Source organism: Anoplopoma fimbria, chromosome 11 (assembly GCF_027596085.1).
Source record: "Anoplopoma fimbria isolate UVic2021 breed Golden Eagle Sablefish chromosome 11, Afim_UVic_2022, whole genome shotgun sequence".
In the NCBI taxonomy this organism is placed as follows: Eukaryota; Metazoa; Chordata; class Actinopteri; order Perciformes; family Anoplopomatidae; genus Anoplopoma; species Anoplopoma fimbria.
Window position 1 is genome coordinate 10469885 of NC_072459.1, and position 15326 is coordinate 10485210.

Genomic DNA, 15326 nt, shown 5'->3' on the forward strand with positions numbered 1-15326 from the left:
TGGTTGTCCTCCTGTTCGCCCCCTCCAGAGGGGTTCTGCATCTCCGCCTTGCCTCAGCCTTCAAGGATTCTGCGGCCTCGGAGGGGTTGCCGACCCTGCCTGCCTGTCTGGACTTCCCTGCCTTGCCTGTGCCCCGGTCAACGACTCAGCCTTCTGTCCCCGACCACCGGAATCCCCTACCTTGCCTTTGCCTCGGTTAGCCGCCTTAGCCTTCTGTCCCCGACCACGAGGGTAGCCTCCGCTTCCTCTGGTTTCCGTCTGCCTCATCCCCTGCCTGTTTCCCAATGTGAGTCTGACCCTGCCTGTATATCTGCTGTGTGTTCAGCTTTGAATAAAGCTCCAGAACTTTATCTGTCTCCTGGTCGTTCTGCTTTTGGGTCCACACCCCACCCGTGACAATTGTTAAGGAATTGGTACATCCACTATTGTTCACTATGATACATAATTCCTGCGTCAATAGTATTCAGTGTCTTGATGTTTGCTGACATTGCTGTACTCTCTTTTTTTGCTTTTTTTAAAATGCCAAATCGTCATGTTTTTTATGACCAGAATACATTTTGAAAGGTTTGAACATTTTGAAATTGTTTGAATTTTCTGGACTCTGATTCCTAAAATAGATATTTAATAAAGAAATATTTACAGTGAATTTGGCTTGAACCAACAAGCAACGCTAGGGAGTTATTGACAGTTACATATCTCATGATGCAGTGCATAACTAGTTGGGACACAGCCAGTAGAACACAGTGAACGTACTTGGGTACACATCCAAAAACAATGTCAAACAAGGGAAGTGATTTCTACATCTAAAATGATGTCTTAAATTTTGTCCAAAACAACATGGCTTTTATATGACAAAGTTAATGTCATATCAGTTCATAGACATAAACCTCATAGATGCTGAGTAAATGAGCAACAAACATGCATATTTACAAATCTTTACACATTGAACACACCGACTAACAGGTCTAACCTACTATGTTAAAATGTATCACACATTTATAATATGTATAGTATTTGTGGTGTGTGTTAGTAAAAGTGTTTGAGAACTGTAATGTAGATTGGTGTCAGGAAACTTAATTTAAGGTAAGGTCTTTGAGAGGTTTTAAAAAGAAATTGACAAGAAAAAAGTTGGAAATTGTTTGCTTATCTATCAATAGAAACTGATGTTTAGAAAAAGAAGCCAAAGTACATGTGGCACTTTGAACGTGATCTTTATTGGACAGTATACCATGACAAAACCTGTGAAGATTAAAACAAAATAATTGTTCAGTAAATAATGAGAAACCAGATGGGCTGGTTTATTAATATCATTTAGTTCTATTTCTCCCCGTGTCAGCGTGGGTTCTCCGGCTTTCTCCCACAGTCCAAAGACATGCACCTTAGGTTAATGATGACTCTAAATTGCCCATAGGTGTGGATGTGAACGTGAATGGTTGTTTGTCTATATATGTCGGCCCTGTGATAGACTGGCGACCTGTCCAGGGTGTACCCTGCCTTAGCCCAATGACAGCTGAGATCGGCTCCAGCACCCCCGCGACCCTTAACTGGATAAGCGGTTATGGAAGATGAATGAATGAATTAATCTAGTTCTATCAAATATTTCATAAATGAATGAACTCATTTCAAAAACACCAGCAAAAAACACAGCAAGCTAATTTTGTCCTTGAACATTAAAGAAGAAAGGTCAGATCATTCTTTGAGAAGCCTAAAGTCTTTGTCAAATCAAACCTACAGTATGTACTGTGATCAAGGTTCAGGATGTATGTTTAACACCCATAAAACCATTGGAATTTCAATTCCCATCAACCAATACTAAACTAAGATAAAAAATTGGACAAAAAAACTTAAGAATATATTAAAGAAGAAGAAAAAAAAGAGTTCATTAAATCATTAAAAACAAAATGCCTCCCGGCTCTAATCAGCAATCCCCCAGGACTCTTCAGTTGGTAATCAGCTGTGCAGACCTAGTGTAATTAAAAACATTGTTAGCAGTATTCAGAACAGCTCCATCCTGAGGAATTATGTCGATATATTAACAGTTTTTACCAGTTTGTGGTTCTTCAGCTGGGCTTCCCATCAGTTCTTTGTAGTGGTTCCTCACCATCTCAAGCTCAACTGTAACGTCTAATAAAACCAAAAACATAATGTTTAAATCAAGATCGCTATTAATTACACTAATGGAAATAAGTTGACTTATTCAGTTGAATCAGATATTTCAAGTATTTTTAGTGTTTTTTTCGAAAGCCTGATAAGTCTCTTCCATGTGTTCGCCGATTTTACCAAGTTCATGCCTGATCTTTTGTTTCAGGAATGTGCAAACAGCTGTCTTTATGTCAGCCTGAAATCAACAAAAACACATTCAGTATTTAAAGCAATGAAACTATACTGCTATTTGAATGGGCTTTCTTAATTTTTATCACATTTATACAAAATTCGGTTGATTTTGGGTTTAATTAAGGTCGTTATGCAGCCTCTCTGAAGAAAAAGAAATTCAGGAAAACTAAATTGATTGCTCAAACGTATGTATGGGTGACATTACATGTAAGAAGTGTGTTTTTGACTTTCACATGTTTTCACATTATTTTCTGTCAATATAAATGATGATTTAAGACAAAGAAAGATATTTTATTACTTGATCTTACCCCTTCTCTACGGCTGGCCCCTTGAATCAGAGAGAGAATCCCAAGAGCTCTAGACACATAGTTTAACGACTCTGAGTGACGGTCATTGAGATTCTGCAGAAATTTCCGAAGTTTGGGTATTTCTGTAAAAACATGCATCTCTTACATAGCATCTTACATAGTTACACAACATATTTAAAAATGTGCTCTCATATTGAGACTTCACCTACCAGTATCATTTTTATGTAGAAGTTTCGTTTTTAGAAACTCTTTGGAGCTCACTGTGAACACTTTGAAACTTTTATCACTGAAATGTTTCTGAAAAGAAAAAAGTTCTGATATTAAGGCATGCTTGCATTTGTAGACAATCTTTGTGTTAAACTTTCTGTCAGTCTCTAAAACTCACCTTAACCGTGTGTAGTTTGCTGAATTCTTTTCTCACTTCTTTCTTTGCTTGATCGTTTGCTTTCAATATGAAATCACGAACACCAGCTGCTGAACTAAATGTAAACATTTACATTAATTGGCACCTTTTTTTCCCTCTTTGTTAGACTTGTACCTTTAACTATTGAATCCACCATTTATATTGAAACATGCAAAACTTTATTTTACAGGTCCATGATCTGCTAGAAAGTTTTCTGGAAAGAACTATGTCATTTTGAAACCTTGGAGACAAAGTTACAGACTACTATTTTAATTTAGTAAGTTGTATTGAGTGTATAAGCAGTTATTGAGTTCTAAAGTAAATCCCTTGAAAAGAACTGACTAAAACCAATGACAGCATTTTAAATTACTATATAAAAATAGACAATCTACTCGCTGGTGGTCTTATTTTCTTATGTACGTCATGTAGAGGAATCAGGATTGTTATTGTTATGAGACTGTTTCATAAGCACTTGAAAGTTCCTCACAGTAACTTTAATATATAAGTATATTTACTTTTGGCATCTTAAATCACTTACCGATCTTCTGAATCTTCAATAAGATCAGACTTGGTGCAGATAAAGTGAATATGCCGACACTCGCCAGCATTTCCCATGAAGCTACTGGCACTTTTCAGGATCTCCCAGGCTTCTGGCTCTGCCACAGCTCGATTCATGTCAGTCACGATCCACACAGTGGAACAACTTCCAACGACCTGAAGGGACGAGACAGCAAGTTATTATGATGATTATCCGTACTTTGCAATAACATGATGTCACAATTTGCAGATATCACAGAATAAACAATAAACAGCATTGCATGTGATAAATTACCTGTTGCCACATCTTGTCTCTGCCCTTGTTACGGTCCCCATTTCCAGGAAGATCGACAATTGTCACATGCTTAAGAAGATCATTATTTGGCACCCTGATAGTGACACACTTCACTAGTGGCCAATACCACCTTTTCACTTCTTGACCTTCTCCATCTTTTGGGTCGCTTCTTGTGTATATCACTAATTTTTCAGATAGCTCTTTTGCCTGCAGTAAATAATGAAATGAGATTAAGACAACATGAGGGGATTTCATGTATATGCACGGACTGCAAATTCGAAATGCTCTACAAATTGCACAAACAATTTCAAACAGGAAAATACAAAAAAGAAGAGCGATTAAGAAACCTTATCACTGAAACAACAAAAGCAAAAAGCTTAATTTGGATAAACAAATATTAAATACTAAACCGGAAGTGGATACAAGACTGTTTAAATTGATCATGATCAGATTTTGACAGAGCTTAACATTTCCGAGGTCATAGCATGTATGTTTCTCATCGAAGGCCTAATTCAGCTTCCTTGTTTTTATGTTGACCCTTGACAGTCAGCAGACCCCAGTACCACAGCCTACCAGTGAAAGAGAAATGTAGATTTGAGGATCGTCAGCGTTGAGTGTCCCTTTTTAAAAAGTTATCATGAATAAACTGAATAGAACGGGGGTCAAGTACTAATCCTTGTGGTACTCCAACGGTAAGGCTTACCTGCTGGGAAGTAATGATGCCCATTGAGATAAAATAATGATTATTATTTAACCAGGGAGCCGAACACAGCTTTCTAGTGTAAACAAAAGCAGTATTGAGATTTAATAAACCATGATGTCATTAAATCTTAAAGCAAACTGTTTAGGCACAAAGATGGAGGAGAAAATCCTGGTTGGATTTTGTCAAAACAGTTATATACATTTATTTAGTTACTGGTATACAAACTTCTTTATGATTACTCTACAAAGGGTACATTTGATATGGGTTTGTAGTTATCAAGGACAGGTGGATCAAGGTCACCCTTTATTCAAGTAGAAAATTTCACATAGTGATTTTAATTTTACATTTGTTGAACTACCGTTGAACTAAACCAACCTGGAATGGCTAGACAGTATGCACATTACATGAACTTCAATAACATTTCACTCTGTCAGACAGACAAGAGGGCTTCTTATTAAGTGATATAAGATTTTTACTCTCACTTACTGTTTCGCCTGTCAAAGTTTTCTTCTTGCGCAGTCGAAATTCTGGGATCTCTCTGAAATATTTGCCATCCATGAGGTCTTCACGAGATTTTTTTTCACAATCTTCTCCATACAGTGCTGACAGCTTTTCAACAATATCCCGACGATCATCGTCATCTTTCTGATTACTTTCCTGATCCGCATCATCCCCGAGGAAGTTTAACAAGAACCACAGCTCATCGGTCCACTCCTGAATAAAATTAAATAAATACCTTTAACTCCGTTAAATTAAATGGCATGCTATGTAATCAACAATGTATTTTTTTCAGCCACATCAAACATTTTATAACAGCTTAAAATAAACAAACATACTCAGCTCATTTTACCTCTGCTGTAATGAACTCAATGTCTGCCTCATACTTTGAGTTCTGCATGTTAGCCTCCACTTTAATCATGACTGAGGTACATGCACTGACTCTTCCAGAGGGCAAGAGATCCTTCACTCCAATGACGGCATTTATCAAAGAGCTCTTTCCAGCCCCGCTTTTGCCAAAGACACCGACCTTCTCCCTCTTGTCTGTATCCAAACCACAGATTTTTTCCCTGTTGTACAAGAGTTTAAGTATGGGTTAGTTTATTAATTTCAAAAACATAAAACACCTAAAGAATGTGTCAAAATCAGAAAGAGATCTGTCTATGAATAGCCCTCTTCAGCATATTGTACTCTCCTCAGTAGAAGTAATTTGCTGTAACTTTTGGTTAAATTACTAACTATTTTTAAACAAAACAAGAATTTCCGCCTCACGACTGTATGCCTCAGACAAAGAGTCAAGTCATGGTTTACATCCATGTCTGTCCAAAATGACATCACGTCTTTATTTTATCCAATTAGACATTTGTGTGAAATTGTCATTATTAGCATAATTCTTCATTTATGATCAAAAACGTATTTTGTCACATCACAGTTGATCTGTGACCACCAAATCATAATCAGTTCATCTTTGAGTCCAAGCGAATGTTTGTGCCGAATTTGAAGAAATTCCTTCAAGTTGTTGTTGAGAAATGGATATACATACGGACGGCGGGACGAACCCATGATGGCTGGCTAAACACTACCAGTCTTAATCTGTTAATGAAACTGGCCCCTGGTCAGGAACCAGGCCTGTATAACATATTAATATGGAAAATGTAATAAAAGTAATACTTACCTCAGGAAATTGTTTAGCTTGTTGTCTTGGCTAGGTATTTTCTGATGGACATATCTCATGATGGTTTTCACTTCAGACAGTATGATTTCTTCTGCCATAGTGAAAGTAAAGAGCTATTCAGCAAGAACCATGAACCAGTGTATCAAGTAATGCACAATAAGGGGACAAATAATCAGAGGAGAAGAAGGTAAAGCCTGAGAGGAACTTTCTCTGCCAGGTCCATTTAGGATGCTTCAGAGTGTATCATTAGCCTTATACTAGCAAAGGATACATCATACAGTTAAAGGCCACAGTGAAGTTATTTACTTTGAAGCATACCCATTGTTGCTATGGATACTTGAATGTATGCCGTTGACTGTTTGGGGTTGTCTGATAAGACTACAAATGGCAGAAAACGAGGAAAGTATTTTCTGTGGCAAATACATAGAAACAGACATTTGCTATGTAAGTAAGCTAAGTAACAATGTTATTATATAAAAATGTTGCCATTGTTTGGAAAGTATTATAAGTACCTGAGTCTGATCCTGGTTTCGTGTTAAGTCGTTGTTTTTTAGTTGGTGATTGGCTAGACTCGCCCTGAAGATCCAACCTTCTCTTTCCTTATTGGACATGTTTTGTTAAAAAAAAAAGAAGCAAAAATAAATGTTTTTTGCATCTGCCTTTCACAAAATTAAAACATTGTCTCGAAATATAGTCGGTTAGTAAAAGCAAGATATTACGGCCTTAAAAACTGAAATGAACACTAATCAATAAGATAAAGTGTATCTCACCTTCATCACTTGTGCCGCTGGTGGACGGACAAACCTGAGGGTGAACATGAACATCTGTGTCTTAAATCAATACTAAGTGGCCATGTAGAAGTTTGAGCAGACATTGAAATATGATCTGTATGAATATAATAAATGCCTTATGATACCGAAGTGCTTGAAACTTCATTCAACTTACTTGAGTAGGCGAATCAACTGTTTCTGGATTTGCTGTGTTTTGTTCCTTGTAGTGACGAAAGAAATTAGTTGCAATTCCATAATATTAAATACATGTTAATATTCTAGCACATGCTATTAATAGATAGATATAGATATAATAGATATATTTAAATCAATTAATGTGACATGAAAACAGAAGTATGTGCTCCTGTAAATCATAAATACAGTATTTGTGTAAATTGTGTTCATAGTACACAACATTACCTTTAACAACTTGAGTCTCTTCTTGAACTTTGACCTTGGTCCCACTATTGGGATCAAGGAGTCGATTTCGTGTTCATCGAGACAATAAAGACTCTCCGTGTCAATACGTTGATCTGCAAAAAGAATACGGAGTTGAATCTCAGTCATGCAAGAATTATTTTCAAACTGCTGCAGAAATCTTTCATAAAATGACCGAAATAGGTGTTGGTTCAGCTGTTCAATTAATTTTTAATGTCTATTGATTGTATTTTAATTATTTGTATTTTGTCTTTAGTCTTGATCTCTCTCATTTTCTTAAAACTATGTCTGTCAAGCATATGTCAGCATTGTACTGCAGAACAACATTTCAGCATTTTTCATAGTTCTGTTAGTTCTGTAGATGCTTAGACGTTTCAGTGTTGGTAGAACATATAAACAATGCACAACATCTGTGCCCAAAAAAGAGGCACAGTAATACTACTGCGGACAATAACTCCAGACTAATTCCAGACAATAACTGATGTATATGTGTTCAGGAAATGTCTGACTCCTCTCAAACTAAAAGTCAAACATTTTTACCAATTAAGAGATACTTCAAAGTAGAAGTCCTACATTTGTACCAAGAAATATCAGATAACTGAATACTTGAGGTGCTATAAAAAGTATTTTCTCAATAATTCCACATAACAAGACTGATATATTTCTTTTCTGGACATCTTTAACTCCACCCATACTGAAAATCATTTTTTTTTACTGTACAAATTAAGATATTTTCCAAATGTCCTACATTTTTGCATTTAGATAGCGAATTTCTGAATATTTAAGGTGCTATAAAAAATAGTTTTCTCAATAATTCCAGGCAATGACTGATCCATATGTGTTCAGGACATCTTTGACTATACTTGTAAAGAAAATCAAACATTTTAACTGGACTAATTAAAAGATCTTTCAAAGGAAAAGTCTTAAATTTGTAGGGAGATATATCTAATAACTGAATATTTAAGGTGATCTAAAAAGTATTTTCTCAGTAATTCCAGACAATAATTAATTAAAATTAATTTCCTTGATAATTCTTGATAATGACACATTCATTTTTGTTCAGGACATGTCTGACTACACCATTGATGAAATAAAAAAAAAATTGAATGTAGCAATTAAAATATTTGACAAAAAACATGCAAAAATGAAAGGTAAAAGTGTAGCATAGAAAAAAAAACTGACAATATATGTGGAATCATTATTGACAGACAGCAACTCTAGTCAAGAAGGATCAGTTTGAATCTCTTTCTTTAAATTCTAAAAATATTGATTTTATGTACCAGTGGAGTCAGGAATGTCCTGAACACATATTAATTAGTCATTTTTGGGAATTATTGAGAATATTTTAATATCACTTATAATATTCAGAAATTAGTTTTTGGAATGTACAAATTTAGGACTTTTACTTTTGAATATATCTTAATTGGTACAGTAAAAATTATTGATTTTCAGTATTTGTGGTGTCAAAGATGTTCTGAAGAGAATTATATCAGGCATTGTCTGGAATTATTGAATCAACTCTTTTTATAGCACCATAAGTCATAAATTAGCTTTTTAAATGCACAAATGAAGGAATTTTACTTTGAAAGATCTCTGAATTGGTACAGTAGAGGTGTTTCATTTTCTGTAAAAGTGTAGTCAGAGATATAATGAATGCGTATACATTAGTCATTGTCTGGAATTATTGAGAAAATTATATTTGTAGCACCTTAAATATTCATATTTTTTTTTTTTAAATGCACAAATGTAGGACTTTCACTTTGAAAGATCTCTTAATCTGTACAGTAAAAATGCTTGGTTTTCTGTACAAGTCGGCTAACTTGACCGCAGTGTAATACTTTACCTTCAAATCTTTCAGTCCACTCGCTGAAGCCCCATTCATTTAATGTGTTACGGACAAAATCATCCATGACCACGAACGGCAACTGGAAAGTAAACAAATTAACATGTTTTAAATTAACCACCAAGATTTTGTAATACTTATTTAAAAAAAAGAAAGAATACAAAGTGGCCATTGGTTACAGAAACTTTGGGCTTACAGGCTATGCGAAACAGAGGAGGGACTCATTACCGTAAAAAAAGAAAAGAAACGCAGTGAAACAAGGCGTTTGTGACTGCTTTATAAGAGGGGTAAAAATATGCAACACATTAAAAAACACCGTGAAAACGCAGATAATGACACTTTATGCTTTCCATACCTATAACACTGTTATAAATAGAACTAACTTTTCATCAAGTCGAGACAAGAGCACTTCATCAATCATTTTCTTAATTCCAGCCTGTGATCTTGCAGCCTATCGTTTGCTCCTTATTGTTCGTGACGGTCTTCATGCTTTCAAACGGGGAATAAGAGTCCCTCACAATATCAATACATCATTCCAACGGTTACCTGCAGCGTGTAGGTTATAGATCAATGCCGGTCCTCAGCTTTAAAGCGGGCGTAGTCCCTTGTTCATATAGGTGTCCATCCCACACAATAAACGAAACCTAAAGAGTGTTTGCTTCCTGGTTCTGATATATGTCAAAGGTATGCGAAACTCCTCCCTTCCTAAACCTCCCTTTTTGATTTATTTTTTATCTTATTCATACTTTTATAAATTGTTGAAAGAGATTATTCTACACAAATTGCACACATGTATTTGTATGTACTGTTCTCTTATCATGCTGGTGTGTATATTTTAACTTGTTGGGCCTCAAATTGTGTTAAACAAAATATGTTTAGAATTGAAATGTCTCTTTGGTTGTAGCAACAACTCCTAGAAATCTGAAACCTTTCAAGGGAGGAACTGTTTTGTGAGGGAGCACAAGCCCAACATGCTGGAAATTACTGGTTTAATCTCTAACATCACATTTAAGAGTTTATTATATTTTACAATATATAATCTCAAAGTCTGAAAAGTGATTAACTGCAGCTGTCAGTGTGCTGGGGTAAGAAGTATAGTGTTCCCCTATGAAATGTAGAGGAGGTGAAGTAAAAATTACCGTAAGAAAGAAGAAGTGCCTCAAATCTAAAACTTAATCTAAACAGGTTAGACATGGTTTATATGAGGTTAAATGGTAAATGGAATTTTATTTGTATCGTTGCCACCTGCCCATAATCGTTCACACCCATTCATCACATTAATTTGTTTAGTGTTAGGTGTCTTGCCCAAAGGCACATCGACAACCTCTAATCTTCTGATTGAAAGACAACCTGCTCTTCCCCTGAGCCACAGGGTTAGAAATGGTTAAAAGTAAAAGTCAGCACTTAACACAAAACTTGCAAGCGCATAATCCACATCTATGATTACATTTTTTTCTAAACACACTAAAATGACACATAATGCACAATTAACGAGACCAACACTCGGAGAGCAAAACCTAAGCTCTAGTCTCCAAAACTGTAAACACATTTTCTGCTTTGCATCCAATTTGCAATTCAACGTGACAACAATTCAATTCAATTCAGTTTATTTTGTATAGCCCAGAATCACAAATTACAAATTTGCCTCAGAGGGCTTTACAATCTGTGCACATGCGACATCCTCTGTCCTTCCCTCACATCGGCACAGGAAAAACTCCCCTAAAAAAAACCCTTTAACAGGGAGAAAAAAGGAAGAAACCTATGGGAGAACGACAGAGGAGGGATCCTTCTCCCAGGATGGACAGAATGCAATAGATGTCATGTGTACAGAATGAGCAGCATAACAGTTCTTAGATACAACACATTCAATGTATATGACATAAATTATTCATATAATAAGACTACTTATAATAACAGCAGCAATTATTACAGTAGAATTATAGCCATGAAAATAGGGATAGTAATGTGACTAATAATAATAATCGAAGTAGCAGTGGGTGTCAGTCGGCTCACAGCAGGAGGCACGACTACGGTCCAGGTACCACAACAATTCATGGAAACCTGCAGAACGAGAAAGCAAAAGGGCTTCAGGGTGGAAGTAAAGCTAAAATGCTTAATGGTACAGGTAATAGTAATAGTAATGTGACTAGTAATAATAATAATGGTGGTAGCAGTCGGTGTCAGCAGGGCCGTAGCAGGATGCACATCCACGGTCCAGGTACAGCCACGATTTATAGAAGCCTGCGAAGCGAGAAAGCACAAAGACTCCAGGGTAGAAGCAAGTCAATAAGCGTAATAGTACAGGCAATAATAATAGTAATGTGACTAATAATGATAGTGGTAGTAGTAGTGGGTGTCAGCAGGGCCTCAGTACTCTGCACATTGTTCTCTATATGAGACACAGGACTCTGACACAAAGTCACTTGTCATTTAAAAACTCTGCCAATCAAAATGCCACAGCCATGGACCAACTGGATCGGTTTTGAAAACTGGGCTCATTTTGTGAAAACACTACACACAATTCACACAAGCACACTTTATTCAATATTATACAGTAATTTATAAAAACACGATTTCGTCACCCTATGCAGACACACGTTTCATGCGTTTGGATTCTCTTTGAACCAGTTACACACGTCTGCTGTTATCTAAGACACTTTCAACTTTTCCAATGATATAGTCTGAATTTTCAGAGACGCTGTTAGAGTCAAGGACATGAACATTGACCAAATGTAACACACAAGAGCAGAGGCCTGTTTCAGGAAGTAAAATTTGGGGTTATCAAGGTACTTCAGGGTTTTCTGTTCCACGACGGAGGTTCACTTCTTACTGGGATAAATCACCATGGTTACTTATGCTGAACACTGGACCTGCTGAGCAGATTATGTTGGAGATAAGAGGTCAACTCGTACAAAAGCACCGCCTGCTGACCAATCAAAGCTCATAAATGAATATTACACACTTACGAAGATTTCAAGGTCATAATTCTGACTAAAAGCAACACAGTTTAAACAGACACTTTCAAAAAAGACAGCTGGCATTAAATAAATGACTGTGTGATTGTGTAAATTAACATATTTAATTTTTCTAGCTTCATCTAGGGCATGATAGATCATAATATATCTAACTATAATTTATTTAGAGATACATCACTCCACCTCATTCCACTGCTGAAAAAGCAGCTTCCAAAATGAATCCAATTTATTATTTACAAACCCAGTTTTTCATAAACAAACAGAGCACAGCCAGTTTCTGTCATACGTTTCATTACTAAATAACAGTCAAAAGAAATCATACCATTCATCTTCGTTCACTATTGCGCGGCGGTCAAAAACTATTTGCCTCCCATTTCAGCAGCACCTGCATCAGGTAACACTCACTGATTATATTGACCTCTTGCCTGATTGAGAGTGGCACTATCCCCCCAAGTGGTGGGAGGTTTTACAAAACAAAACAATGACCAAATGGCTCTTACACTTAGCACAGTATGACAGTGGCTTTTTCTTCTCAGGAGCTGGTACAGAAAGACACCAGAGGAGAGAGTGAGGCGCTCAGACAGCCTGAAGAAGCAGCACTCTCTGGGTTAACAGCTGACTCAACTTCCCCCGACCTGTGAACTTGAATTTATAGTCTTTGAATACAAACCTTTGCTCCACTGAAAGTTTGGTCTGTGCTGCTAATATGATTTGAAAGTAGTTTGCTGAAAAAGTTTTAATTGACAACAACTGAACTGAACACAAAACTCACATGGAGCTTGCTAATGTCTAGTAGTAGGCACATTTTACACTTTAAAGAAGAAAAAAATAAGTATTTAAATGCAATCTAAAAGAAGTTAAGAGTTATTAGGAAATCATTTGTATCTTGCTGAAGAGCATTGCCTTTGCGTCACATGTTAGCATGCATATCTTTACCAGGTGCATTCATAAACGTCTAGTGCTTATAGCTGTAGGAGACATTTTAAAATCGCTTTCATGCTGACAGTCGTGTGAAAGTATTTAAGTGAGTATAATACATTAATTACAAGTGTTTTGTTCAAGGGCTTTGAGTACCTGTTTGTGCTTTGTTTCTTTATTAAATGGTGCTGAGTTTACATTACCACTGAGGCATTTCAGCGTGTTTCAACATTTGTGATATATTTGTTAACACACTGGAGCACTGTTACATTAATGTAGCTTCACATAATAGGAGATGTACAGCAGACACTGAGAAAAACTGAATTATTGAGACCATGTCAAATGCATGCCAAATTCTCTGTACCACTGCCCAAGTCAACACTAAGGGTCAGACTCTAAATAAAAGAATATTCATGTGAATATATTATTGTTAAGGAATTGGTACACCCACTATAGTTCACTATGATACATAATTTCTGCGTCATTAGTATTCAGTGTCTTGATGTTGTTTGCTGACATTGCTGTACTCTCTTTTTTTGCTTTTTTGAAAATGCCAAATCGTCATGTTTTTTATGACCAGAATACATTTTGAAATTGTTTGAATTTTCTGGACTCTGATTCCTAAAATAAATATTTGATAAAAAAATATTTACAGTGAATTTGGCTTGAAACAACAAGCAACGCTAGGGAGTTGTTGACAGTTACATATCTCATGATGCAGTGCATAACTAGTTGGGACACAGCCAGTAGAACAGTGCATGTACTTGGGTACACATCCAAAAACAATGTCAAACAAGGGAAGCAAACAAAACAAGGACAACTCTTTCACTCCATATTATGATGTTAAATGCTTATGCTTAAATATTTCATTTGATCTATAACTGCTTTATAGTTTTCTCTCTTCAACAATGCTGTTTGCGTGTTGAAATTTAAATTTGTATTACTTGCTGGTGCATGGTATAAACAGTAGCTTACTCACTAATGCGGACAGACTTATGCCAAAAGAGCACTTGCAAATTACATTAAAGAACTAACGTTAGATAATAGTCTGAAAAATGTACATTTTTACATGGCAGAATTTATATTTTTCTTCTTTTGTATTTCATTAATCATCCCACAACCCAAAACTGTATAAAACATTTAACAAATAATGAACAGTTAACATATACAGCAAATTCTCAATAAATAAAAAAAGGATATTAATACACTAATGTGGTTCTACCCATTTTAATAATGAACTTGGTTATCATATATCCACATAAATAATCACCCTAATGTTTATACAGTATAGCTAAAGAAGTAAAGCTGTTTGTGTGCTGAAATTGTTACTATCACATGTACACATCTTTAATAACTCCCTGGTATCAAGAGCAGCTTACTCACCAATACACACACCCAAAACAAACAAACAAACAAACAAACTCATGCAGACCGTTTATTGTTGAGATAAACTAACTTAGGGCATACAAGGTCAGCCACTTGTTAAAAGAACAAGGTTTACTTGTGGCCTGATATTATGCCACTGATGTTATTGTCTCTGTGATCCCTCTTTTATTTCCATTATTTCAAGTTCACATAGTGAGTTTTCTTGGTCAGTTAGAAGAAAGGAAGTGACAATAGTGTTGATAAACCCCTGGACCAAAAAGCAGTATTAAACATAGTGCAAATGGTGCCTGTCCCTATTTATGGCCCATCTGTGTGTCCGCATGTTCCATTTTCTTGCATCACTAAGTGGCACTTTGAAGCCACAACAATCATGACACAATCCATTCCATTCCATTCCATTACATTACAGTCATTTAGCAGACGCTTTTATCCAAAGCGACTTACAATCAGTAGTATATTACATATCATTCACACACTGATGACAGGGCTACCATGCAAGGTGCCACCATCACTAACATTCATGCAACATCCAGTCCACACCGATGGCAAGCCTTCGGGAGCAACTTGGGGTTAAGTGTCTTGCCCAAGGACACATCGACTGCCGAGGCCGGGTATCGAACCACCGACCCTCTGATTGGAGAACTACCTTGCTGTTGTTATTCATGTGGGCGGCTGTGGCGTAGTGGACTACGCCACAGCCGCCCACATGAATAACAACACACCTTTACTGAACCTGTTAGAACA

At 36.3% G+C, this 15326-nt stretch overlaps 1 protein-coding gene across 1 annotated transcript; it reads right to left on the reverse strand.

Annotated features, from left to right (window-relative positions):
• Window positions 1-605: 605 nt before the first annotated feature.
• Window positions 606-9936, reverse strand: LOC129098913 (nuclear GTPase SLIP-GC-like). Its single transcript, XM_054608049.1, has 17 exons — window positions 9850-9936; window positions 9304-9385; window positions 7443-7555; window positions 7198-7242; window positions 7023-7056; window positions 6765-6851; window positions 6253-6343; window positions 5431-5647; window positions 5067-5294; window positions 3878-4084; window positions 3584-3759; window positions 3028-3121; window positions 2852-2939; window positions 2643-2764; window positions 2281-2338; window positions 2047-2124; window positions 606-1964 (listed from the first exon to the last, which is right to left on the reverse strand). Exons 2-17 carry the CDS (start codon window positions 9368-9370, stop codon window positions 1951-1953), a joined length of 1719 nt encoding a protein of 572 aa, XP_054464024.1. The 5' UTR covers window positions 9371-9385; window positions 9850-9936; the 3' UTR covers window positions 606-1950.
• Between the last annotated feature and the right edge of the window lie 5390 nt (window positions 9937-15326).